The sequence below is a fragment of the Hemitrygon akajei genome, chromosome 21, assembly GCF_048418815.1.
Source record: "Hemitrygon akajei chromosome 21, sHemAka1.3, whole genome shotgun sequence".
Classification (NCBI taxonomy): domain Eukaryota; kingdom Metazoa; phylum Chordata; class Chondrichthyes; order Myliobatiformes; family Dasyatidae; genus Hemitrygon; species Hemitrygon akajei.
The window spans coordinates 60,290,586-60,318,413 of record NC_133144.1 but is presented as its reverse complement, the minus strand read 5'-3'; the positions used below and the strand labels follow the sequence as shown (position 1 = coordinate 60,318,413).

The window sequence follows — 27,828 nt, the reverse complement described above, 5'->3', positions numbered from 1 at the left end:
TGTGTGTGTGTGGGGGGGGGGTGGTTACCTATTCCGCCAATCACCTCTTAACTTCTCACTTCATCACCACTCCCCCGGCTTCACCTTTCACCACCTGCTTGTACTCTTTCCCCCCCAGTCTTATTCTGGCGTCTTCCCCCCTGCTTTCCAGTACTGTTGAAGGATCTCGTCCAGGAACGTGGAATGGTTATTCCTTTCTGTAGGTACTGCCTGACCTGTTGAGCTCTTCTAGCATTTTGTGTGCTGCTCTGGGTTAGTGGGTTAACTGGTCACTGGTGCATAGATGATGGATAGAAATGGGGCAGAATTTGATGGCAATGTGAGAAGAAAGAAATGGCTTAGTACAGAACTGGTGTGAAATATATCGATAATCTGCATGTATTCAATGGGGCAAAGGGCCCGATCCTTTGCTGTATTTCTCTATTACCATGAGAAATGAAGAAGATAATTCTAGAAAATGATCAAATATTTATGAACTATAAGATATTTCCAGAGCATGGGATAGCTCTTTCAATCAGCTAGCAAGCGTTGGAAGGGCTGAATATCTCCCGCCGGCGATGGGAGACTCGAGTCCACTCTGTATGGATACCACACACTTTGGCGCCGGCTACTGTAGAACAATAGCCGAAAGGGTTTGAGCCATTGCTCTGGCCAAGCATGGGATAGCTTCCGAGGTAGGTTGTAGCTGAAGTCCCCTCCAGTGACGCTGGAACGAGGAGCTGTCCGGTGCATTCCCGCCTCACTGTTATGCCCAGTACTGCAGGCTGCGGTTGAGTGGCGCTTTCTTCTCACAGCCTCTCTCTTCAGCACCGCGGAGAGCTCCCAACCACAGGCGCTGCGCCTCCACTCCGGAATCTGCTCGGTAACATCCCCAGTTCTGTGAAGTACCCGGTCCGGGTGCAGGCTGGTGTGGAGCAACACTTCAGCGGAGATGGCTTCAGTGCTCTATCTCTGCCTGCTAACTATTGTACCAAGTAAGTACTCCATTTACATCTTCTATTAGCAGGTTAAATTTAGCCGGAGGGCATGTATGCATCAGATCCGCCGCTGCATATTAAAGAGTTTTGAAAGACTGGATCTAATTTATATCAAAGTGCATATCGTCTGAGTTGCATTCTCAAGTTGTATTGCAACGGGGGACATTGTGCACCTCTTTTTTGGGGCGTTATAGTCGAGGGTCAATATCGAAAGGTTTTTTATTGCAATGTGCGGGCAATTTGTTAAGAGGGTGAAGGAGGGGAACAACTGTCCGTGGTCAGCACTTGGATGTATAACTTACCGAGAGAATTGGTGTAGGCAGTTCAGAGTCCAGCGGCGACTCAAAAACCAGTTTGAAACGCGAACTATTTTACACACTAGTGATTCTGCAGATGCTGGAAATCCGGAACAACACAATGCTGGAGGAACTTAGCAGGCCAGGCAGCATATACGGAGAGAAATAAAGAGTCGACGTTTAGGGCCGAGACCCTTCATCAAGAATATTTACCCCTGCATTTAACTTGAGATTAACATTAACTTAAAAAGTCAGTGGCAATGCCTGGACAGCCGACCGAGTTGTGTGTTGCATTTACCCGGAGTGGTGGAAGATGGCTACGTATTTGCCTCTTCCCCAATGCTGTTGCATTAGGGCGAATATATCACTCTCTATGAATGAGGCGGCTACATAAATGCTTGATATCAAGTCCCTTACTCGAAATTGACTCTTGGCTTTGGCCAGAGTTGATCTGAGTGATTCAGAGCGCTGTTCCCGCATGTGTGTGTGAGACAGTTATAAAGATTGTTTAATGTCATTCCCTGTACACAAGTATAAAGGAGAACGAAATAATTGTTACTCCGGATCCAATCCAGCACTAAAAAATACCACAAAAGATAAAGAGCACATAAATAATAAAAAGACACAATAAGTATAAATGCATAAGATAGCTTATATACATAGATTGATTGTATGTCCATAAAGAGACGTTAGGCACAGGAGTGTCTGCACATAAGGTGACTGATAAATGATAAAGTAATGGTGGTTAGCGGGGGTAGAGTTGTTGATCAGCCTTGCTGCTTGGGGAAAATAACTGATTTTTGAGGCTGGTGGTCTTGGTGTGAATGCTACATAATGTCCTCCCTGATGAGAGTGGGACAAATAGTTCATGAGCGTAGGGTGGGTGGGATCCTTCGTGATGTTACTGGCCCTTTTCCAATACCTTTCTGCATACGTGTAGAGAGAGATGATTTCATTTCTCCATCCCTGGGGATTAAGCCAATATGATATTGCGCATTTCAAACTCTGCTCTCACATCACTCACACCCTTGGAACTGCTTACACTGACATTTACAGCTCATAACATCAAAAAACCTCCAGATTACTTACACTGCTGGCTACTGGCTGCTCACATCTGCCCAAGATGATACCAGAATCATACCCATTGCTTTGAGATGTGATTAAGAAAGCAATTGTTCTGCTTCTCAGTTTTAAAAAGCCACACAATCTTTTAACATATTTTTAATCAGCCTTTACTGTTTTTTTGTTGTTATGAAGTGGCATGCCATACCTCACATCCTGGTTTTACAAGTCTCCAGGGACAGTTCTGTGTTTCCTACTGTGTGAACAGCTGGTATTCCATTCCCTTCACACTCCACCCTAAGGAGCAGCTCATAAGAGAGAAAAAAAACTCTGTATGTCCCTCCAGCAAAGAGTTGTGTAGGGGTTAGAGACTCTCCTGAAGCCTGGAGATGGGTGTGTCATTGACAGTGTGTACTTATCACCACTGTCAAGGTGAGGGAACGTCCTGGGGGCTTCCAAACATTGTAACAGGACAAAAAGCTGATGCTGAACTGAAGAAGGAGATTGCTTTCTGGAGCTTGCTCACAAGGAATGACTTCTCAGCTCTTGGGTTCTCTTGACCCAAGGCTTGGAATTGAGGGTCACAGCTGCCACAGATGGGTGAAGCAAGTAGAGGATGGACAAGAAGTAGGGACAGAGGAAAAGCAGTGTTGTAGGATAGCAAGGGATGGAGGGAGGGGTTGGTGGTTGGATGGGGCACTAGTGCTGATGAGTGAGAACAAGTTGTGAGGGGTTATCAGTACTCATTCCCAGCTAGGACAGAATCAGCACTGCTTGACTTCATGGAGATTGTTTTCTGGCCAGGTGAACAATGTAGTGATTGAACCCAAAGGAAACATACCCAGAAATAAGAGTTTCAGTTGAACGAGTTCAAAGATTAGCACTCCCGTAAAGGTGGGAATTAGTGACCTTTGTGACACGGTGGATATGGGAGTGAGAATCTTGGTATTACAGAGGACATATAGATGCAGAAACAATTAATGACTTCAAAAGGGAATGAACTGGCTGATCTATGGGCAATGGGACTGATGGAGGGTCTCAACCAAAATGTGGACTGTCCATTTCTCTCCATAGATGCTGCCTGGCCTGCTAATTTCCTCCAGCTCCCTTATGTGTTGTTGGAAATTTCCAGCATCTGCAGTCTCTTATGTTACTATTCTCTGTAATCTCTAGACTGTTGCACCAGAAAATCCCAGGAGATCAGTAGTTTCAGAAGTACCATTTAGAAAATAATCAACCCTTTTATTTCTTCTACCAAAGTGCATGACCATACACTTCCCAACACTATATTCCATCTGCCATTTCTTTGCCCATTCTCCTAATCTAATTCCATCTGTAGCCTCTCTGCTTCCTCAAAACTACCTGCCCCTCCACCTATCTTCATATCGTCTGTAAACTTTGCAACAAAACCATCAATCCCATCATCCAAATCATTGACCTATGATGTAAAAAGAGTCGGACCCAACACAGAACCTATGGAACCTAGTCATTGGCAGCCAGTCAGAAAAGGCTCCCTTTATTCCCACTCTTTTCTTCCTGTCTTGCAATGAGCAAATGAAGCAAACCCAAGTGCAGGACACAGACACGGAGATTGAGTTAGGATGCTTACGTGGATGTGAACGTTGAACAGCAAACAGGAGGGATCTTGACACAGAGCCTTGATACAGAGAGATGGAGTTTCATAGATAAACCTTGGAACTGAAGCAAAATTTAGAACACACCGTCCTAAGCGGCCGGGAAAGGTTAATTACCACACAGGCAAAACCAACGATCTGGTGCCTAGTGGTTGTAACACCAGGGTTCTTATGCTGCAGGTCTTGATGGAAACCAGATGTGCCATCATCAAAGAGGATTAGAAGCAAATGGGAAATTAGCGGTCAGAACCATGGCACAATCAAAGGAAATTAGGAGAAAGATAGGGAATTAACGATAGGGACTGTGACATCCTGCCAATCAGCCACTGCTTTATCCATGCTAGAATCTTTCCTGTAATACTATGGGTTCATATCTTGTTAAACAGCTTCATGTGTGGCACCTTGTCAAAGGACCTCTGAAAATCCAAGTACACAACATCAACTGATTCTCCTTTTGTTACACGGGGGCAACAGAGGAGAACCCAAGTGCAGGACACTGGCACGCCAACTCAGTTGGAGAGGCTGGCGTAGACCGGAATGTAGAGCAGGAAACTGGAGGGATCTTGACAAGGAGACAGGATTCACAGGGACTCTCTAGAAACTAGAACAGAACTTAGAACTACCGGTTCCAATCGGAACAGGGAACAAAGTATCACACAAGAATTGACCAACGAACAGGCAACCTGTGATTGAGTCACCATCGTATTTATTTCCCAGTCTCTGATGAGAGCCAGGTGTACGGTAATTGGATAACTAGCAGCAATTGACTGAAATTGGGGCATAATCGGGGAGAAGGAAGTATTAAAGGGGAACGGCCAACCGAAACCGTGAGATCTTTGTCTACCCTGCTTGTTATTTCTTCAAAGAATTTCAGCAGATTGGTCAGGCAAGATTTTCCCTTGAGGAATTCGTGCTGACTATGGCCTATCTTATCACATGCCTCCAAGTACCCTGAGATCACATCCTTAATAATCGACAACATCATCTTTGCAACCACTGAGGTCAGACTAACTGGCCTATAGTTTCCCTTCTTCTACCTCTCTCCCTCCTTGGAGACTGGAGTGATAGTTGCAATTTTCCAGTCTTCCAGGACCATTCCAGAATCTAGTAATTCTTGAAAGATCATTATTAATGCTTCCATGATCTTTTCAGCCATCTCTTTCAGAACTCCAGAGTGTACGCCATCTGCTCCAGGTGACTTATCTACCTTCAGACCTTTCAGTTTCCCAAAAACCTTTTCTCTATTCATGGTAACTTCACACACTTCATGCTCCCCGACACCTGGAATTTCCACAATACTGCTAATATATTCCACAGTGAAGACTGATGCAAAATACTTATTCAGTTCATCCACTATTTCATTGTCCCCCATTACTACTTCTCCAGCATCGTTTTCCACTCACACCTTTCTTTTACACCTTATGTACCTGAAGAAACTTTTGGTATCCTCTTTAATATTATTGGCTGGCTTACTTTTGTATTCCATCTTTCCTTTCTTAATGACTTTTTTAGTTGCCTTCTGTTGGTTTTTAAAAACTTCCTAATCCTCTAACTTCCCACTAATTTTTGCTCTATTATATACCTTCGCTGTGGTTTTCATGTTGGCTTTGACTTCTGTTGTTAGCCACAGCTGTGTCATCTTTCCTTTAGAATATTGCTTCCTCTTTGGAATGTGTATATCTTGTGTCTTCTGAATTGCTTCCAGAAATTTCAGCCATTGCTGTTCTGCTGTCATCCCTGAAAGTGTTCTTTTCCAATCAATTCTGGCCAACTCCCCTCTCATGCCTCTGTAATTCCCTTTACTCCACTGTAATACTGACACATCTGACTTTAGCTTCACCTTCTCAAATCGCAGGGTGAATTCGATCATATTATGATCACTTAACCCTAAGGGTCCTTTTACCTTAAGCTCTCGAATCAACTCTGGTTCACTGCACAACATTCAATCCAAAATAGCTGAGCCTTTAGTGGGCTCAATCTGCTCTAAAAAGCCATCTTGAAGACACTTTAGAAATCACTCCTCCTGTAATCCAGCACCAACCTGATTTTCCAAATCTACATGCATATTGAAGTCCCCCATGGCTATTGTAACATTGTCCTTTTGGCATGCATTTTCTAGCTCCCAGTGTAATTTGTACAGCACATCCTTACTACTGTTTTGGGGTCTGTATACAACTCCCATCAGGGTCTTTTTACCCTTGCAGTTCCTTAGCTCAATCCACAATAATTCAACACCTTCTGACCCTATATCACCTCTTTCTAATGATTTGATTTCATTTTTTTACCAACAGAGCAATGCCCCTCCCTCTGCCTTTTATATATATTTATTAATATAAAAGGTGTCCTAATAAAGTGTATATTTCAGTGTTTTTCCCTGATTTTCTTCTTCAACCAGAAATGGAACCTCTGACTTTCAGGATCTTTTGAAATTAATGAATGAAAATTTACTGGGAACATTCACCTATGATGAGATGTGTCCACTGAATGGTTGTGAATCAACATAGAGATTGGTGAAGGAGCCTTTCATCTAAATGGACAAGAAGGTTCCCCACGCAAGGCTGCTTCAGAAACTAAGGAGGCATGGGATCCAAGGAGACCTTGCTTTGTGGATCCAGAATTGGCTTGCCTACAGAAGGCAAAGGGTGGTGCAGATGGTTCGTATTCTGCATGGAGGAAGGTGACCAGTGGTGTTCCACAGGGATCTGTTCTGGGACCCCTCCTCTTGGTGATTTTTGTAAATGACCTGGATGAAGAAGTAGAAGGGTGGGTTAGTAAGTTTGCTGAATACACAAAGATTGGGGGTGTTGTGGATAGCCTGGAGGGTTGTCAGAGCTTACAGTGGGACATCGATAGGATGCAGAACTGGGCTGAGAAGTGGCAGATGGACTTCAACCCAGATAAGTATGAAGTGGTTAATTTTGGTAGGTCCAATTTGAACACAGAATATAATAGAAATGGTATGACTCTTGGCAGTGTGGAGGATCTGAGAGATCTTGGGGTCCATGTCAATAGGACACTCAAAGCTGCGGCACAGGTTGACAGTGTTGTTCAGAAGGTGTATGGTGTGTTAACATTTATCAACCGTGGGACTGAGTTCAAGAGCCATGAGGTAGTGCTACAGCTTAGTCAAACCCCACTTGGAGTTCTGTGTTCAGTCTGGTCACCTCATTACAGGAATGATGTGGATACTACAGAGAGAGAGAAGAGGAGGTTTACAAGGATGCTGCCTGGGTTGGAGGGCGTATCTTATGAGAATAGGTTGAGTGTACTTGGCCTTTTCTCCTTGGAGTGATGGAGGATGAGAGGTGACCTGATAGAGGTGTACAAGATGATGAGTGGCATTGATTGTGTGGATAGTCAGAGGCTTTTTCCCAGGGCTGAAATGGATAACATGAGGGGACATAGTTTTAAGGTGCTTGTAAATAGGTACCGAGGGGATTTCAGAGATAAGTTCTTCACACAGAGAGTGGTGGATGTGTGGAATGCACTGCCAGCGGCAGTGGTGGAAGCAGATACAACAGGGTCTTTTAAGAGCCTTTTAGATAGGTACATGGAGCTTAGAAAAATAGAGGGCTTTGCAGTAGGAAAATTCAAGGCAGTCTCTAGAGTAGGTTACATTGAGGGCCAAAGGGCCTGTAATATGCTGTAAACTTCTATGTTCTAAGTACAATGTTCTAAGAATAGTCCACTGGCAGCGCTAATGTGAAAAAAATCCAACTGAAAATAATAAGCACCTTTTCATCGGAGGGGCGCAGCTGCATGGCCGTGCAATAACTGAAATGCTCCTTCGCACATAGCCTTTGTTACTGCACAGCTGGAATAAAGAGAGATGAGAAAAAGTTTATATTTCATTATACTCCTCAATTAATAAATAAAATCAAAAGTATGTGATTTTTCAAATTTTATACTAGGTATTCATAGTATGCTGCAGAGTTTTCAGGCTGTGTAAAACTTTCCAGCTCGGAGCAATGGTTGATCCGTGCAATTGTAAAAACAATGAGAGGAAACCTTGATCATAATGAATAATAATATTGGGACATCCAAGTAACAGCATGATCTGAAAGGGGAGGGGAAGCAGGGATTTTGTTAAATTTGTGTGACATTATCTTTGGAATTAACAGGCCAACAAAGAGTACATCTGCTCTAACATATTTAAAAATATGATACAGCGCCTATAAAAAGTATTCACCCCCCCCCCACCCAGAAGTTTTCATGTTTTTTTGTTTTACAACATTGAATCACAATGGATTTAATTTGGCTGTTTTTGACACTGATCAACAGAAAAAGACTCTTTTGTGGCAAAGTGAAAACAGATCTCTACAAAGTGATTTAAATTAATTACAAATATAAAACAAAATAATTGATTGCATAGGTATTCACCCCCTTTAATATGAGACACCAAATCATCACCGGGAGAGCCAATTGGTTTTAGAAGTCACATAATTAAATGGAGATCACCTGTGTGCCAGCAGGATGTTTCGATTGATTGTAGTAAAAATACACCTGTATCTGGAAGGTCCAACTGCTGGTGAGAAGGTATCCTGGCAAAAACTACACCATGAAGTCAAAAGAACACTAGAACAAGTTGTCCTCAAAAACTGAGTGACCGTGCAGGAAGGGGACTAGTGAGGGAGGCCACCAAGTGACCTATGTCAACTCTGGAGGAGTTACAAGCTTCAGTGGCTGGGATGGGAGAGACTGTGCATACAACAACTGTTGTCTGGGTGTTTCATCAGTCGCAGCTTAGAAACATACAAAACCTACAGCACAATACAGGCCCTTCGGCCCACAAAGCTGTGCCAAACATGTCCTTACCTTAGAAATTACCTAGGGTTACCCATAGCCCTCTATTTTTCTGAGCTCCATATACCTGTCCAGGAATCTCTTAAGAGACCCTATTATATCTGCCTCCACCACCATCACCGGCAGCCCATTCCACACACTCATCACTCTCTGCGTAAAAAACTTACCCCTGACATTTCCTCTGTACCTACTTCCAAGCACCTTAAAACCGTGCCCTCTTGTTCTAGTTATTTCAGCCCTGGGAAAAAGCCTCTGACTATCCACATGAGCAATGCCTTTCATCATCTTATACACCTCTATCAAGTCACCTCTCATTCTCCATCGCTCCAAGGAGAAAAGGCCAAGTTCAGTCAACCTGTTCTCATAAGGCATGCTCCCCAATCCAGGCAGCATCCTTGTAAATCTCCTCTGCACCCTTTCTATGGTTTCCATATCCTTCCTGTAGTGAGGAATGGACTTGGACCCCATCTGCTTTATGGGAGATTGGCAAAGAGACCCACTGTTGAAAAAAACTCACATGAAATCTCAGCTAGAGTTTGCCAGAAGGCATGTGGGAGACTCTGAAGTCAGATGGAAGAAGGTTCTATGGTCTGATGAAACCAAAATTGAGCTTTCTGGCTGTAAGACTGAACACTATTTGGCATAAGTCAAACACCACACATCATCAAAAACGCACCATCTCTACTGTGAAGCATGGTGGTGCCTGCATTATGCTGTGGGGATACTTCACGATAGCAGTCCCTGGAAGGCTTGTGAAGGCAGAGAGTGAAATGAATGCAGCAAACTAGAGGGAAATCCTGCAGGGAAGCCTGATACCATCTGCAAGAGAACTGCAACTGGGGAGATATATTTTCCAGCAAGACAATGACCTCAAGCATAACCATATAACCATATAACAATTACAGCACGGAAACAGGCCATCTCGGCCCTTTTAGTCTGTGTCAAAAAAATGTTGCACAGGAATGGCTTAAAAACAATGAAGTTAATGTCCTTGGGTGGTCAAGTCAGAGTCCCGACTTTAATCCAATTGAGAACTTGTGGCTGGATTTGAAAAGGGCTGTTCACTCATGATCCCCATGCAATCTGACAGAACTTGAGCAGTTTTGCCCATCTAACCTACTGCCTACATATTCCACATCTGACACATATCCCATCTGATCTGGTCATTTGGCACCCTATTGTTAGACCCTCAGCTTTTGCATGTCCAGGGTTAGGGTCCAGATGCAGGATTTAGCACTAAAAGTGTCTTTCTTTTGCTTCATCCACCCTACACTCCCTTCACCCTCAGGACAATCACCTGGATTAGATAAAGTGAAATAAATATTTCTGGTTATCCCTAGAGTTTGTATTTCCAAGACGCAGGCAAATCCAATCAAATCAAATCAAGTCAAATCAAATTTAATTATCATTCAAGCCAGACATAGATACAGCTGAACGAGACAGCGTTCCTCTGGGACAAGGTGCAAAACATTCAAAACAGCAAGTAACGAATTCAAAGAAACATATCCGCTGTTACAAAAATAAAATATACACAGTCCAGGACCCTGGGGGACAACATCTGGCAATGGATGGTACAGTCTCCCAGCAGCGTACAGCTGCACGCTATCCAGCCTGTCATTCCACCACTCGAACACGGGAGGGCAGCACTGACAGATGAGGCCAGGCCCCAGCTGAGTTTAACCATGGTGTGGTCCTTCTGTGTTGTTCACCTGGTCTGCAGCAGCAGGCAAGCCCAAGGCTTGTGGCCTAGTTCTCACTACAACTGAGGCTACACAGCACCCATGTCAACTGTCCCTCCGCCAGACAAGGGTAACAGGCCTGCGGTAACTTACATTATCACTGTCCAACAGAGTCTTGCACTTGCAAGCGAAGTGTCTGAGGCAAACTTCCACAGATATACTTGCTTCTGAGTAGCGGACAGCAACACGGTCTGCCGCCAGGTCAGCTCTTCCGTACCCAAACCGGCTCCTCCGACACATCGGCGGACTCCTCAGATATCCCCACCAGCTCCTCCGACATCCCGACAGGCTTCTTTGCCACCTTGGCCAACCCCTTTGACATTTCATCCGACCTCTTCCACACCTTGGCCGGCTCCACTGCCGACACCAGTCCAGCTACTCTGCTCAACAAGCCGCTGACTGATGGAGTAGCCTGATCTTCTTGGAGTAGAATTGTCTTTGAATCATAAAAAAAAAACAAATTTTATAAAGGAAAAGCACCTTTGGTTGACCCCCAAGAGGCTGCTGCATTTGCATGCACCACCAACTTACCGGAAGAAGATAAACATTTCTTTCCACTCTCTGGACCACGGATCATATTGGGGCATTTCAGAAGACAATTCCAAGTCAACTACATCTCCTAGATAGAGAGAACAACAGTAAACGAGATGGGTCTGTACAAGGAGCTACTCATTTCATGGTTACAACTTTTGAGACTAACTTTTAATTAAATTTAATTTAATTTCCCCAGCTGCATGGTGGGACTTGTTGTAATGTTGGGCATGATTAATTAGGTCTCTGGTTCACTGACCACCACGTTGTCACATTGTCATGTGATGAAACCTCAGGCAACATATCCAACCAGAGTTGGCAGCCCGGGTGACTCACCAACTAGCTCGAGTCACCCTGAGACTATGAATTGTAAATTGTCCATCTTGATTTTTGAGCCTAAAGCAACATAGAGCAGGATCTTAGGAAGCAGAGGAGATAAGATGTTTGACCTCATAACCTACAGTACCTTGTTATGATCTCACTTCTTATTGTCTACCTGTACATTTCCTCTGTAGCAGTTTCACCTTATTCTGAATTCTGTTATTGTTTACTTTTTATTCCTCAATACACTGTGTAATGATCTGATCTCTATGAACAGTATGCAAGACAAGCTTTTCACTTTATCTCAGTACATGTGGCAAAAATAAATCAATTTCAATTCCAATTCCAAGAGTTTAGAAAGACTTCCAGCTGTGCACTGTCACACTTAGCATAATGCCTTACAGATGTTCAACTCTCACCGCTGTCTGTAAGGAGTTTGCATGTTCTCTCCAAGACCACGTGGGTTTCCTCCGGGTGCTCTGGTTCCCCCCACATTACAAAGATGTACTGGTTAGAGTTAGTAGGCCATGGCCACACTATGTTGGCAGCAGAAGCGTGGCAACACTTGCGGGCTGCCCCCGCCACATCCTCGGTCACTATTGGTCATTGATACAAATTATGTTTTTCACTGTATGTTTTGATGTACAAGTGATAAATAAAGCTAATTTTAACTTAACCAGGGAATAATCTGTGCTTTGGAATTGATGCAGAACTATCAGTCTGAAACTAATTTTGCGCTTCCTAAAGCAGTGTTTCCTATTCCACAGGGATCTACGGCGCAGAGGTTGAAGAGAAACTAATGAACCACCTCCTGAACCCTGAGAGATATAATAAGCTGATCCGACCAGCGAAGAACAACTCTGAGCTTGTCGCTATTGTCTTCCAGCTCTCACTGGCACAGCTCATCAATGTGGTAAGTCAACCCGACCTTAATTCTGCACAGATCAACGTTGACGTAGCATTTGTGGGACGTTTATTTATTTGTTTTAAGAATTTATTTATTGAAATACAGTGTGGAATAGGCCCTAGCAGCCATTTGTGCCACACTGCCCGGCAATCCCCCGGTTTAATCCCAGCCTAAACACAGGATAATTTATGATGCCAATTACCTTACTAATTGGTACACCTTTGGTCTGTGGGTGGAAACTGGAGCATCCGGAGAAAATCCCTGTGGTCACGGGGAGAATGTCCAAACTCCTTACAGGTAGTGGCGAGAATTGAACACAGGTTGCCTGTACTGTAAAGCATGTGCTGCCCTACAGTGACATCTGAAGGAATATTATCAAATAAAATATATTATGTGCATGAGGAGATAGTACAATGGGCCAGTTTGAACCAGATCATGAAGGATCTCACCCGTCCTGCTAATGGACTGTTTACCCCACTCCCGGCCAGGAAGTATCCACGCTGGGACAGGTAGACTCAAAGACAGTTACTGACCCAAAGTCGTCAGGCTGATCAACACCCCCACCCATTAACTCACCCCACCAGCCCCACCACCACTACATCCACATCAGCCACTCCTCCCTACAGCCCCTCAGTACCCTTCCCCCCCCCATGAATTGCCACTTCACACTTACACTCCATACTGCTCACCTACAGACACAGTCACTGTCCTGTTGTGTTTTCATAGGCCCTGCTGCTACCGAGAAGAGTTTCTGTTGCCAGGAGTCTCTTTATCACTTTATCATTTCCTGTCAGAGCCACCTTCTGTTCAGATATTCCTGCACCCAGCATCACCTTATGTGCATACAATCAGCCTTTGTATCTCAGCTAATCTTATATATATATATATATATATACGGCCACACTCCAACAATTATTTATACAGTTTGCTTTATAGGATTGAGTTTATATTTATGTTGTGTTTCTGTTTGCATTTTTATGATGTTCTTTATGTTTATTGTGATTTTTTTAATGCTGCATCAGGTTCAGATGAACGATCATTTCATTCTCCTTTACACTTGTATACCAAAGAATGACAATAAACAATCTTGGATCTTAAATCTCGAAAGCTCAGTCAAAGAAATAAGTTTCACAGCAGAAAGGGAGGGCGGAGGTTTGAGGAGCCAAGGTCCTGGGAGTGGGACCCAGTGGAAAGGGGCGGAGGACAGAGGAGCCAAGGTCCTGGGAGTGGGACCCAGCGGAAAGGGAGGGCGGAGGAGCCAAGGTCCTGGGAGTGGGACCCAGCGGAAAGGGGCGGAGGGCGGAGGAGCCAAGGTCCTGGGAGTGGGACCCAGCGGAAAGGGGTGGAGGGCGGAGGAGCCAAGGCCCTGGGAGTGGGACCCAGCGGAAAGGGGCGGAGGGCGGAGGAGCCAAGGTCCTGGGAGTGGAACCCAGCAGAAAGGGGCGGAGGGCGGAGGAGCCAAGGTCCTGGGAGTGGGACCCAGCGGAAAGGGGCGGAGGGCGGAGGAGCCAAGGTCCTGGGAGTGGGAGACATGGCCACCAGTGTTAGAACAAAGAAGACTGGCGAAGGTTAGAAATTTAGGGGATTAATGAAGAGCACACACAAAATGCTGGAGGCACCCAGCAAGTCACGCAGCAGAAATGGATAGGAATAACAGTCAATGTTTCAGGCTGAGACCCTCCATCAGGACCGGAAAGGAAGGGGCTGGAGCTTCAGGGGATTATTGAATCTAGTTTGAGCACAGGACCAGCCCTATCTAGGAGATGTGCCTCTTCTACACTGATTAGGATTAGTTTACTTGCATAAACACTCATGTGCAATGCTTATTTGCAGTTCACAGAGGAAACAGAGTACATGGTTATAATAAACACAACCACAAATCCAGCAATGATGGCAAAACAGAGCAGTGCATTGACCGTAGTGCAATCAGGGGAGTGCAAAATGAAATGGTGAAGTGACGGTAATGGGAAAGGTAGAGCAAGGAGTCCGAGAACGTGGCAGCACCACTGGGAAGGGGACGGGAAAGAGGGGATCTGTCCCGGAGTCGGAGAGCAGTGGGGAAGAAGCTGTTCCTGAGTCTGGTTGTCTGGGTTTCCAGACGCCCATTTCTTCTTCCTGATAGAAGAAGAGGGAAGAGGAACTGGCCTGGGTGGTGGGAGTCCTTGACGGTACTGCTAGTCTTCCTGAAGCAATGCACGGTGAAGATGAAGAGGATGGGAGGAAGTGATGAGCTGGGCAGAGTTTACCACTCTCTGCAGGTTCTGTAGTCCCAGAGCTGAGTAGTTTATGAACAGGCTGAGATGCCTGGCTTTGCCAAGGCAAACACAGAAGGGCAACAGCCCATATGTTGGGTGTATTTACCCTGTAGAAGTTATTCCCGAGGTTGTAATGGTACAGACTGTGTGAACTATAATAAACGGTTCAGCATAATTAAACCAATTCCCAGGGTTTAGTCTCAAGGTGTTGTAGACTCAGCCAATTCCATCATGGGCACAGCCCTTCCCACCAAGGACATCTTCAAAAGGTGGTGCATCAAGAAGCCGCCATCTATCATTAATGACCCTCACCATCTGGGACATGCCCTCTTCTCACTACCGTCACCAGGGAGCCTAGAGACATGTATTCAACACAGCCTCTTTGCATTGACGATCAGACATTCAAACAGTTTATAAACCCATGAACCTCTTTTGCACTATTTATTATTACATACTGTGGAACACCGAACACCACAGCAAAGTACTGGCCCCTCAGCCCACAATGTTATACTGACCATTTAACCCAGTCAAAAATCAATTTAACCTTTTCTTCCTACATAATGCTCCAGTTTTCTATCACCCATGTGCCTACCTAAGAATTTCTTGAATGTTCCTACCGTTTCTGCCTCTACCACCACCCCTGGCAGAGTGTTCCACACACTCACCACTCTCTGTGTAAAAATATACCCTCTGACATCCTCCCTGTACTCTCCTCCAATCACCTTAACATTTTTCGCCCTCATATTAACCATTTCCACCCTAGGGAAAATGTCCCTGGCCGTCCGCTCGATCTATGCCTCTTATCATCTTATACGCATCGATCAAGTCACCTCCAATCCTCCTTCGCTCCAAAGAGAAAGGGATTGGGCCAATCAGCCCATCAAATCTACACTGCATTCCTCATGGGTTTACTATCCCCCTCAACCCCATCCTCCTGCCTTCTCACCATAACATTTGATGCCCTTTCTAATCAAGAACCTATCAATCTCCACTTTAAAATATCCAATGACCTGGCCCCCACAGCCGTCTGTGGCAATGAACTTCATAGATTCAGCACCCTCTGGATAAACATCTCTTTACACTGCACTGTGCTATTGTAGGGAGCACAGTGCTTGAGAACTTCCTGTCCTGTATCTCAGAGGACTTAGGACAAGGGCCGGTGGGAGAGTCTGTTCCAGCCATCGGCTCTGGACAAGGGCCGGTGGGACAGTCTGTTCCAGCCGTTGGCTCTGGACAAGCTGCTCCACACAGACACCAGCAGCACAGCCAAGGTAACAGAGAGCCAAAATGTGAGGAGAGATTCCTCCTTGGTGTGGGCTAAAATAAAATGGAGGTCTCCGAGACAAAATAGTGTTAGCCTAGTAATGGGGTTATTTTGAGAAAGTAAAGAGACCACAAGTCTACAGCATTGAGAGTAGATCATGATCAAAACATGGTTGTCCGGGAAGGTGAGGTCATTGCGCAGGTGTAGGTACAAAGGGTGCTTTATCGTGGGGAAGTACAGTACTGCAGTAAGATGTTTTGAAGGGTAAAAATGGGGGCATTTTCTTTGTGCAGGGTGGAAACTAGTCTCCTATGGTCCACTCTCATCTCCTGTCTGATTCTGTCCACTTTACCTTTCGTGCCCACCTGGCTTCACCTGCCACCTTCTAGCTATCCTCCTTCCCCCTTCCCCACATTTTTATTCTGGCATCTTCCCCATTCCTTTTTTAGACCCGAAGAAAGGTCTCAACCTGAAACATTCATCTCCATAGATACTGCCTGACCTGTTGAGTCCCTCCAGCATTTTGTGTGTGTTGCTATGAGGGGTGATTGATAAGTTCGTGGCCTAAGGGAAAAGGAGTCAATTTTAGAAAACCTAGCACATTTATTTTTCAACATAGTCCCCTCCTACATTTACACACTCAGTCCAGCGGTCGTGGAGCATACGGATCTTGGACCTCCAGAAAGTGTCCACAGCAGGGGTGAGTGATAAGTTCATGGCCTAAGGTAGAAGGAGATGAGTTATACAGCTCTCGTTACATGCACGTGCAGGTCAACTCTTTGAGTGATTACGCAGAAAGTTTGAAGTTAATAACTCATCTCCTTCTACCTTAGGCCATGAACTTATCAATCACCCTGATGAGTTATTAACTTCAAACTTTCTGCACAATCACTCAAAGAGTTGAACTGCACGTGCATGTAACGAGAGCTGTATAACTCATCTCCTTCTACCCTAGGCCACAAACTTATCAATCACCCCAATGCATTATTAACTGATGAGTTATTAACTTCAAACTTTCTGCATTATTAGTTTGTATTAGTTTGTTCTCTGTACTGCTATCTCATTAACCATTTGTTGTTCTTTCCATATTGCATGTTTCATATAACTCTAATAAAGTGATTTCTTGTGCACTGTGACTCTGTTTTTTGCCAGTACATTTGAGAATACTTGCTGAATCAGAAAAGAACAAGGAACGAGTTTTAAAATGTTGTCTTTACACATGGGAAGCTTCCTGAACCCATCTGGAGTCAGATGGGGCTGCACCCCCTTTCCCTGCCCTGCTGGTGTTAAGCAAGATTGTCTTGTTTCATGTATAAACCCTCATGCTAGTTCTCTGATCTCTCCCTTCTGTCTTTAGAACGAACGCGAACAGGTAATGACGACGAATGTTTGGTTAAAACAGGTGAGTGACCCTCCACGTTTTCCGGAATTTGGGAATGGCCGTGCTGAGCAAGCCAAGGTGGTCACTTCCGCTCGTGTGCTTTGTTACAGGAGTGGGTGGACTACCGGCTCAGGTGGAACCCGGATGAGTTTGAAGGGATCAGCAAGCTAAGGATCAATTCCAAGCTTATCTGGCTCCCGGACATCGTGCTGTACAACAAGTAAGCTCAACGCCCGGCACCTCCACGAATACAGTGCTTCCAGGGTCCTGTGGGGAGGTGGTTGGGGTCTAAATCTCCGAGGATAGCAGAGGCTGAGCGTAGACCTGAGAACATTATAAGATTGTGAGAGGCATGGATAAGGTAGGAAATCTACCTTTCCAGGGTGGAAATGTCAGAAGACATGCATTTAAGATGGGTGGGGGCAAGTTTAAAGGAGAAGTTGGGGCACCACGCTAGCGTAGCAGTTATCATGATGCTGTTACAGCTTAGAGTTTCGGAGTTCAGAGTTCGATTCTGGCGCCGTCTGTTAGGAGTTTGTACGTTCTCCCCGCCACCACGTGGGTTTCCTCGCACTGTCCAAAGACATACAGGTTAGTAAGTTAGTAAGTCATTGTAAATTGTCCTGTGGTTAGGCTAGGGTTAAATAGGTGGGTTGCCGGGTGGGATGGCTCGTTAGGCCAGAGGGTCCTGTTCCTTGTTGTATCTCCAAGCAAAATTAGAATAAATGTGCAGGACAATTTCTTTTTACAAAGTGCCTGCAGCTGGTTTCCAGGGAGAGTGGTTTTTGATGTGATAACGGCGTTTAAGAGGCTGTTCGAAAGGCACATGGTTCGGGTTCAAATTCAGATTTGAAATGTGTCATTTGCATTAGCAACCAAGGATGTGCTGGGGGCAGGGATTGGAGGGATATGGATCATGTATAGGCAGAAGAGAATTAATTGTTTTAATTCAGCATCGATTCAGCGCAGACATTGTGGGCAGAATGGCCCATTTCTCTACTGTACTATTCTATGTCCAAAGAGATTTGAATGCTGAGGCTTTATCAGGCATTTGTCAGACCCCACTTGGAGTAATTTGAACTGTTTTGGGATCCCTGTCTCAGAAAGGGTTTGCTGGCATTGGGAGGGGTCTGGAGAAGATTCACAATAATGATCCCGGGAATTAAAGCGTTAATGTATGAGGAGAATTTGATGGTTCTAGGCCTGTACTCATGGAGGTTTCGACGAATCAGGATGGATCTCAGTGAAACCTATTGAATATTGAAAATCCCAGAGTGAGTGAATGTGAAGATTTCCTATGGTGGGGGATTGTAGGACCAGAGGACACAGCCTCGGAATGGAGAGACGTCCCTTTAGAACTGGGATGAGGAGGAACTTCTTGTTAGCCAGAGAGTGGTGAACCTGTGGAATTCATTGCCACAGATGGCCATGGAGGCCAAGTCACTGGGTAAATTTACAGTGGAAGTTGTCAACTTTTTGATGAAGAGTGTGTCATAGGTTTCAGGGAGAAAGCAGGAGAATAGGGTTGAGTGGGGAAATAAATCGGCCATGATGGAAAGGTGGAGCAGACACGACAAGCTGAATGGCCTAATTATGCTCCTATCTCTTATGGTCTTACAGTCTTATGGATTCAATACAAATACTGTGGGCAAAATGGCCAGTGCCTGTACTGTACTGTCCTGTGTTCAAAGAGATCAAAAGAGATGTGACAGAGTAGGTTCCAGTGGGGGAATGATCAGAATCAGGTCTATTATCACCAGCATGTGACATGAAATTTGTTAACTTAGCAGCAGCAGTTCAATGCCATACATAGTCCAGAAGAGAAAAAAATTTAAAATAGAAAATAATAATAAATAAAATTAAAAAAATAATAATATAACTGAACAAGTAAATCAATTACACATATATTGAATAGATTAAAAAATGCAAAAAACAGAAAAACTGTATATTAAAAAAAGTGAGGTGGCGTCCAAGGGTTCAATGTCCATTTAGGAAGTGGATGGCAGACGGGAAGAAGCTGTTCCTGAATCGCTGAGTGTGTGCCTTCAGGCTTCTGTACCTCCTACCTGATGGTAACAGCGAGAAAAGGGCATGCCTTGGGTGCTGGAGGTCCTTAATAATGGACACTGCCTTTCTGAGACACTGCTCCCTGAAGATTTCCTGGGTACTTTGTAGGCTAGTACCCAAGTTGGAGCTGACTAGACTTACAACCTTCTGCAGCTTCTTTTGGTCCTTTGCAGTAGCCAACCCATGCCAGACAGTGATGCAGCCTGTCAGAATGTTCTCCATGGTACATCTATAGAAGTTTTTGAGTGTATTTGTTAACATGCCAAATCTCTTTAAACTCCTAATGAAGTATAGCCTCTGTCTTGCCTTCTTTATAATTACATCGATATGTTGGGACCAGGTTAGATCCTCAGAGATATTGACACCCAGAAACTTAAAGCTGCTCACTCTCTCTACTTTTGATCCCTCTATGAGGATTGGTACGTGTTCCTTCATCTTATCCTTCCTGAAGTCCACAATCAGCTCTTTCGTCTTACTGACTTTGAGTGCCAGGTTGTTGCTGAAGCACTACTCCACTAGTTGGCATACGTCACTCCTGTATGCCCTCCCGTCACCACCTGAGATTCTGGTGGTGTAGCAATGGCCCTCTGGTATTGCAAATTATTTAGGACAAAGGGGTGTAACTGCACGATTTAGCGTAAAAGCCTTCGAGGTGAGTGAACTATTAGGGTTTGGCAATGCTGCAGAATTGGATATTGACAATAACCTGCAATGGGAGCAGGCTGGGTGAATGAGATTTGAATGATTGCAGATGTGAAGCCTAGGGTACAGCAGGAGGAGGAGAGATGTCCATTATTGTAACCACATCATATTAAGTTTAATTACTCCTTGGGTAATGTGGTGAATGTAGAATTTTGCACAAATTGTACTGTGATTAGCATCTAGCACACTGATGCAAAATCCTCAATTCTGATGTTTTAAAAAGGCTCCGAACTAGTTAAAGTAAACCTGGTTTCTGTTGGAAAATCACTAGAGCAGGGGGTTCCCAACCTGGGGACCATGGACCCTTTGGTTAACAGTAGGGGTCCATGGCATAAAAAAGGTTGGGAACCCCTGCACTAGAGGAACATTTATTACCATACACTTTTTTAGACCATAAGACATAGGAGCAGAATTAGGCCATTCCATCCATCGAGTCTGCTGTACCATTCCATCATGGCTGATTTATTATCCCTCTCAAGCCCATTCTCCTGCCTTCTCCCCGTAAACTTTGACACTCTTAATAAATAAGAACCCATCAATTTCCACTTTAACTATACCTGATGACTTGGCCTCCACAGTTTTCTGTAGCAATGAATTCTACAGATTCACCACTCTCTGCTTAAAGAAATTCTTCCACATCTCTGTTCTAAATGAATGTCCCTCTGTTTTGAGGCTGTGCCCTCTGGTCTTAGACTCCCCCACTATAGGAAACATCCTTAATGTGTTATATACCTACATCAAGTAAATATCCACCCCCCCAACTCCATTATGTCCCATTCCTTCTTTTTTCATTTCTGCAAATCTTTCTCTCATTACAGTGCAGATGGAACCTACGAGATCTCCCTGTACACCAACGCCATTATTTGGAGCAACGGGAGCATCTACTGGCTGCCACCGGCCATCTACAAGAGCGCGTGCAAGATCGAAGTGAAACATTTCCCCTTCGACCAGCAGAACTGCACCATGAAATTCAGGTCCTGGACCTACGACCACACAGAAATAGACCTCATCGCCAAAACCGACAGTGCAAGCATGGACGATTTCACGCCCAGCGGGGAGTGGGACATCGTGTCACTTCCAGGTAGAAGGAACACAAACCCAATGGACCCAGCGTATGTTGACGTGACGTACGATTTCATCATTAAGAGGAAACCCCTCTTTTACACCATCAACCTGATAATACCCTGTATACTGATAACCTCGTTAGCTATTCTGGTGTTTTACCTGCCGTCAGACTGCGGTGAGAAAATGACTTTGTGTATTTCAGTGTTACTGGCTCTCACTGTGTTTCTGTTGTTGATCTCTAAGATTGTCCCGCCAACCTCCTTAGATGTTCCACTAATCGGGAAGTACCTCATGTTCACTATGGTCCTGGTGACATTTTCTATAGTGACCAGTGTCTGCGTGCTGAACATTCACCACCGCTCCCCCAGCACGCACACCATGCCCCAGTGGGTGAAGATCATGTTCCTGGAGAGGCTTCCGACCCTGCTGTTTATTAAAAGGCCTCAGAATAACTGTAATAAACAAAAGTCGACCCAGCACAGGAAGAACAATCTCTCCACTGCTCACACAAATCCAGAAGAGAATGCCAAACACTCGGCCTTCTTTATCAACCCAACGCCTTCCAAAGTCTATGACCTGAATGTGATAGAGGCACCCGACGGATTTAGTTGCCGTCAAGACTTGAGACTAAGAACTTCTGCAAAACTTTCCCTGGAGCTGCAGGAAGCCATCGACGGGGTGAAATTCATTGCAGACCATGTGAAAACTGACGACGAGAATCAGAGCGTAAGTGTGGCTTTATTAGAACTGAAGTGGACATATTGCTTTTAACGTCATCTCAATTAGCCCAGTCTCCTTCTGGAGTCACACAGTTGGGTAGAAAGTCCAGCTTAGTGCTTCTCTTCTACATAACGCTGAGGTCACACCTGCCCCATTGAGGGGGCAAAAGATCCCTCAGCAAGGGAGCACCCCTAATCTGCAGGAAGGATGTGGCAACACTAGAGAGTGGGCAGAAGAATACTTCATTTTCACTGAAATGTAGAAGACTGAGGGAGAGAGATAGAGAAATAGAGAGATAAACAGAAAGGAAGAGATACTCTGAAATCGGAAAGAATATTTTTGGACCCCTTATCTGAGGAAAGATGTGCTGGCATTGGAGAGGTCCATGAGAAACCTCTCCAGTAATGAAAGGGTTAATGCAGGAAGAGCATTTGATGGCTCTCCGCTTGTAGTCGCTGGAATTTAGAAGAATGAGAGAGAATCTCATTTAAACCTATTGAAATATTGAAAACCTTAGATAAGGTAATGTGGAGAGGATGTTTCTTATAGTGAGGAGTCTAGAATCAGAGGGCACTGCCTCAGAATAGAGGGGATTCCCAACCTTTTTAAAGCCATGGACCAGTACCGTTAGCAAAGGGTCTATGGACCCCAGGTTAGGAACCCCTGGAATAGTGGTACATCCATTTAAAACAGAGATGAGGAGGATTCCTTTAGCCAGAAGGTGGAGAATCTGTAGAATTCATTGCCAGATCATTGGGTATATTTTTTAGCAGGAGTTGATAGATTCTTGATTAGTCACGGTGTTAAAAGTTACAGGAGAAGGCAGGAGTATGAGATAATAAATCAGGTATGATGAAATAATGGATCAGACTCGATGGGCCAAATGGCTTAATTCTGTTCCTCTGTCTTATCGTCTTATGGTGTTAATGTTGTAATGAACATACAGGGTGCCTTAGCAATGCGCTAGTTCCAGAAGTTTCTGTGGATGATACCAACACAGACAGTTCAGGTAATATAATTGTTGAATCACAGCTCCTCTGACCTGAGTTCATTCCCGAACTCTGCCACTCTCTCTGAGGAGTCTGCACGTTCTCTCTGTGGCCTTGTGAGTTTCCCCTGGGTGCTCCAGTTTCCTGCTAAAATATCCAGGTTGGTGGCCACAGTATATTATTGCTACAGCGTGAGTGAGGTCTGGGGACAAGGGCTGATGGGAGACCAATGCTGAATTAGACCATAAGGTATAGAAGCAATATTGGGCCATTCAGCCCATCAAGCCTGCTCTACCTTTCTATCATGGCTGATTTATTATCCCTCTCAACCCTGTTCTCCCCACAATCTTTGGCGTCTCTACTAATCAAGAACCTATCAACCTCCACTTTAAATATACTTAATGACTTGGTCTCCACAGCCATATATTACAATGAATTCCGCAGATTCACCCTCCTCATCTCTGTTCTAAAGGGGAATCCTTCTCTTCTGAGTTGAGCCCGCTGATCACCGAGTCCCCCACTTTTCAAAGTGGGATTAATATGAGCAGATAATTGGTAATTGGTATGAACTCGATGGGCTGAAGGACTTGTTTCTGTGCTGCATGTCTCTCTATGATACACCAGGAGGTTTTGGCTTCAGTCCCAGGCTGACTGCAGACAATTGCAGCACGACAATTAACTTCCATCTCCTTCCACCGCCAGGAGGGTCAGCAGCAGACGCTGCTGATTTAAGATAATTGGCTGATGGAACACACAATCTATCAGAGTGCAGGATGCAGATTCAGCACCAGATTTAGTAAGGAATTGGATAAATATGACAATTGAAGCGCACACCGGGAGCCAACAGTTGATGAGTAGAACCGAATGGTTTTCTCAAAGTTCAAAGTAAATTTATTATCAAAGTAGATATATGAATCAGATATATTATCACTGACATGTTGCTCCACAACAATACAGTGCAATAAATTATTATAAGTTACAACAGGAAATATATATCAAAATAAATAAGAGAGTAAAAAGGGTGCAAAAAATGAGGCAATGTTCATGTGTATTGGGCCATTCAGAAATCTGATGGTGGAGGGGAAAGAGCTATTCCTGAAACATCGAGTGTGGGTCCTCTGCGGCCCATTACATGAAGGATGTGGACCAGGTTCATGGCCCATTCAAAAATCTGATGGTGGAGGGGAAGAAGCTGTTCCAAAAACATTGGGTGTGATTCTTCAATGCCCCATTGCAGGGAATCTGTGGAGGTTAGAAGCGGGTGCAGAAGAAGTTTACCAGGGTGCTGCCTGGATTCGGGGCTATGGGAGGATTGGACAAATTTGGATTTCTTTCCTCTGGAGCTTCAAAGGCTGAAGGGAGACCTGGTAGAAATGTATCTTTCTCCCAGGGCTGTTGAACAGCTCGAACGTGAGAGAGGGGAAAGTTTAAAGGAGATGAGTGGAGCGAGGTTTATACATAAAGAGTGTTAGGTGCTTAGAACAGTGTTGCCAGGGATAGTAGTGGAATCAGGTAGCAAGGATCAACTTTATTCAACATATACATTTACATGTATTAGGGATTTGCTATGGTGATCAGGACACGACATGCAACAAATATACAACAACAGTCAACAATTAGAAAGAGTAAAGAAATATATAAAATATAAAGTTAGAGTTTAAAGTGCAGGTATAGAGTCAAATGTGAATAAATTCATAAATACCAGCATGTGTCTACATTATTAAAAAGTAGTTTGAAGTGTTAACAGTGCAGTGATAGATGGGGGGGGGGGGAATGGGGCTAACTGGAATGGTTAATCGTGGTAATTAAATATCATGATTGTGGTTCTCAAGAGGCAGCAGATATGCAGGGAAAGGAGGGATAGGGACCACGTGCAGGCGGAAGGGATGAGTTTAATTTGACGTTGCTCCTGTCCTATACTATATTCCATATTCACTGAGCTGGCAAAGATTCTATGGGCCAAATGGCTTCATTTCTTACTATAACAATGCAACAATCCTCTAAATAGAATGGAGGTCAGTTTTTCCAGTGGATCTGACCAACCCAGGCATCAACGATTTCTTCTCGTGCTGCACACATGGTCATAGTCAGGAGTGGGGCTCAGCTACACATTGCAAGCTCCTCCACAAGACCCCTACCCAGCTCCGAGCCTGAGATTGGTCACCGAGTGTTGGACCAGAGCGCAGGTGAAGATAAGGACATGATGAAACTGAAATAAAATGCTGGAAACTCTCAAGAGTCAGGCAGTATCTGAGGGGAGCCAAGGAATGGGGGGTGCTGAGGTCGAGGTTGGATCAGCCCATCACTGAGGGGTAGAGCAGGCTCAAGAACACACTAGGCCACTCGGCCCCTCAAGCCTACCCTGACTTTCAATGTGATCACCACTTACCTATGTTGGCCTCAACTCCTCTTCTTCGCTAGTTCCCATAATCCTCAGTCCTCGGTAGAGATCGTAAACAGCACCAAATTTCTTGGTGTTCACCTGACGGAGAATCTCACCTGGTCCCTCAACACCAGCTCCATATCAAAGAAAGCCCAGCAGCGTCTCTACTTTTTGTGAAGGCTGAGGAAAGTCCATCTCCTACCCCCCATCCTCATCACATTCTACAGGGGTTGTATTGAGAGCATCCTGAGCAACTGCATCACTGCCTGGTTCAGAAATTGCACCATCTCGGATCGCAAGACCCTGCAGCGGATAGTGAGGTCAGCTGAGAAGATCATCGGGGTCTCTCTTCCCGCCATCACGGACATTTACACTACACGCTGCATCCGCAAAGGAAACAGCATTATGAAGGACCCCATGCACCCCTCATACAATCTCTTCTCCCTCCTGCCGTCTGGGAAAGGTCTCTGAAGCATTCGGGCTCTCACGACCAGACTATGTAACAGTTTCTTCCCCCAAGCTATCAGACTCCTCAATACCTGAAGCCTGGACTGACACCTTGCCCTACTGTCCTGTTTATTATTTATTGTAATGCCTGCACTGTTTTTTTGTGCACTTTATGCAGTCCAGTGTAGGTCTGTAGTCTAGTGTAGCTTTCTCTGGGTTTTTTTTATTATGTAGTTCAGTCTAGTTTTTTGTACTGTGTCATGTAACACCATGGTCCTGAAAAACGATGTCTCATTTTTACTATGCACTGTACCAGCAGTTATGGTTGAAATGACAATAAAAGTTGACTTGACTTGACAAACAGCCAGTTGGCTTCTCCTGCTCCCGTTTGGTATGATCTGGTTTTCTATTTAAGTCAAGGTCACCTGTCACCGTATAGGTACTTTCATTAGGGCGGTAAGTAACTGTAAACACAAGAACGTCTGAAGGTGCTGGAAATCCAAAGCAATACACACAAAATGCTGGAGAAACTCAGCAGGCCAGGCTATGGAAATGAAGAAGGGTCTCGGCCTGAAACTCGACTGTTTATTCATTTTCATAGCTGCTGCTTGACCTGCTGAGTAAAGATCAGAAAGCCTTCAGACATGGAGCAGAATTAAGCTATTCGGCCCATAGAGTCTGCTCTGCCATTCCATCATGGCTGAGTTATTACCCCTCTCATTGTTCTGTGATGTTCCTGGAACTTGTGATGACTTTACTAATCAAGAACCTAACAACTCCACTTTAAATATTGACTTGGCCTCCACAGCAGAAAGATTGGGATAGTTTCTGACCTCAGCCGATTTATAAAGAAGTATATTAAACTCTCAAGGCCAGAGAAATACATTTGTTATACGTCTATAATACAAGTTAAAATTAACATCAACCTGAAACTTCCCTTCCCTTCCAGGTAAATGAAGACTGGAAGTACGTAGCGATGGTGGTGGACCGGCTGTTCCTCTGGATTTTCATTGTGGTTTGCATTTTGGGGACAGTTGGATTATTTCTGCAACCGTTCTGCCAACCACACCACCACTGAGAACAGGTGCATCCTCCCTCTGCACGTGGACTTTCCTGTTCACCGAATTTTTAATCCACTGACTGTTTTTCACAAGGAAGGCAGAACATTCAATAATTGCCCAGCTGCCCCAAAGATCCATAAAACCATAAAACATAGAAGCTGAACTAGGCTATTTGGTCCATTGAGTCTGCTCCGCAAAGTCCTTCTGAATGTCTTCGTTACATACCTACCCTTATAAAGCTGCGTTATATTGAGGCATTATGTATGACTTGTAACATTAGCTTTAATAGCTGGCTTCTATTAATCAAGTATGACTTTGGTTTGATACAAAGTATTTTTGATTATTTGACTTTATAATATCCTTTCAATTTTTGAAAGTTGCACTGTTCTAAATAAACGGAAAGACTGCAGCATGTTTGCTGCGCATCTCCTTTACTGACCAATTGTACTGGAAAGGAAGTGTATAAAGGAAGGATCCCGAGATTCATAAATACAGTCATACAACACAAAAACATGGAGGTTATGTAACATCTCCATGATCTGGATGACAGAATTTAAAGCTTCCTGGCCAAATTTGAGACCAATACGAAGAGAGGTGGAGGGGTAGGTAGAGTTGAGGAGTCTGCCAAAGCACTTAAACAGAATAGTAGAATGAGCAAAGAAGTGGCAGATGGAAAACAGTGTAGGAACATATACTTTGGTAGAAGCAATAAAGCTATGGTCTATTTTCTAAACGGGGAGCAAATTCAGAAATCAGAGGTGCAAAGGGACTTGGGGGTCCTCATGTGGGATTTGCAGTTTAAGTTGGTAGTACGGAAGACAAATGCAATGATTGCATTCATTTTGAGATGGCTGGAAGGATCTAATGCTGAGGCTTTATGAGGCACTGGATCGAATGCACGTGGAATACCCTGAGCAGTTTTGGGCCCCATATCTAAGAAAAGATGTGCTGGCATTGCAGAGGGTCCAAAGGAGTTTCCTGAGAATGATCCCAGAAATGAAAGGGTTAACGTATGAGAGCTGTTTCATGGGTCTGGGTCTGTACTCAATGGAGTTTAGAAGAATGAGGGGAGATCTCACTGAAACTTATCAAATACTGAAGTGCTTAGGCAGAGTGGATGTGGAGAGGATGTTTCCAATAGTGGGGAGTCTAGAACCTGAGGACACAGCCTCAGAATACAAGGATGTCTCTTTAGAACAGAGATGAGGAGGAATTTCTTTAGCT

At 44.5% G+C, this 27,828-nt stretch overlaps 1 protein-coding gene across 1 annotated transcript; it reads left to right on the top strand.

Annotated features, from left to right (window-relative positions):
• The first annotated feature begins 752 nt into the window (after positions 1-752).
• Positions 753-27,003, top strand: LOC140714358 (neuronal acetylcholine receptor subunit beta-4-like). Its single transcript, XM_073025549.1, has 6 exons — positions 753-974; positions 12,131-12,276; positions 17,147-17,191; positions 17,281-17,390; positions 20,758-21,730; positions 26,493-27,003. The coding sequence occupies exons 1-6, from the start codon at positions 932-934 to the stop codon at positions 26,619-26,621; spliced, it is 1,446 nt and encodes a 481-aa protein (XP_072881650.1). The 5' UTR covers positions 753-931; the 3' UTR covers positions 26,622-27,003.
• Positions 27,004-27,828: the final 825 nt, after the last annotated feature.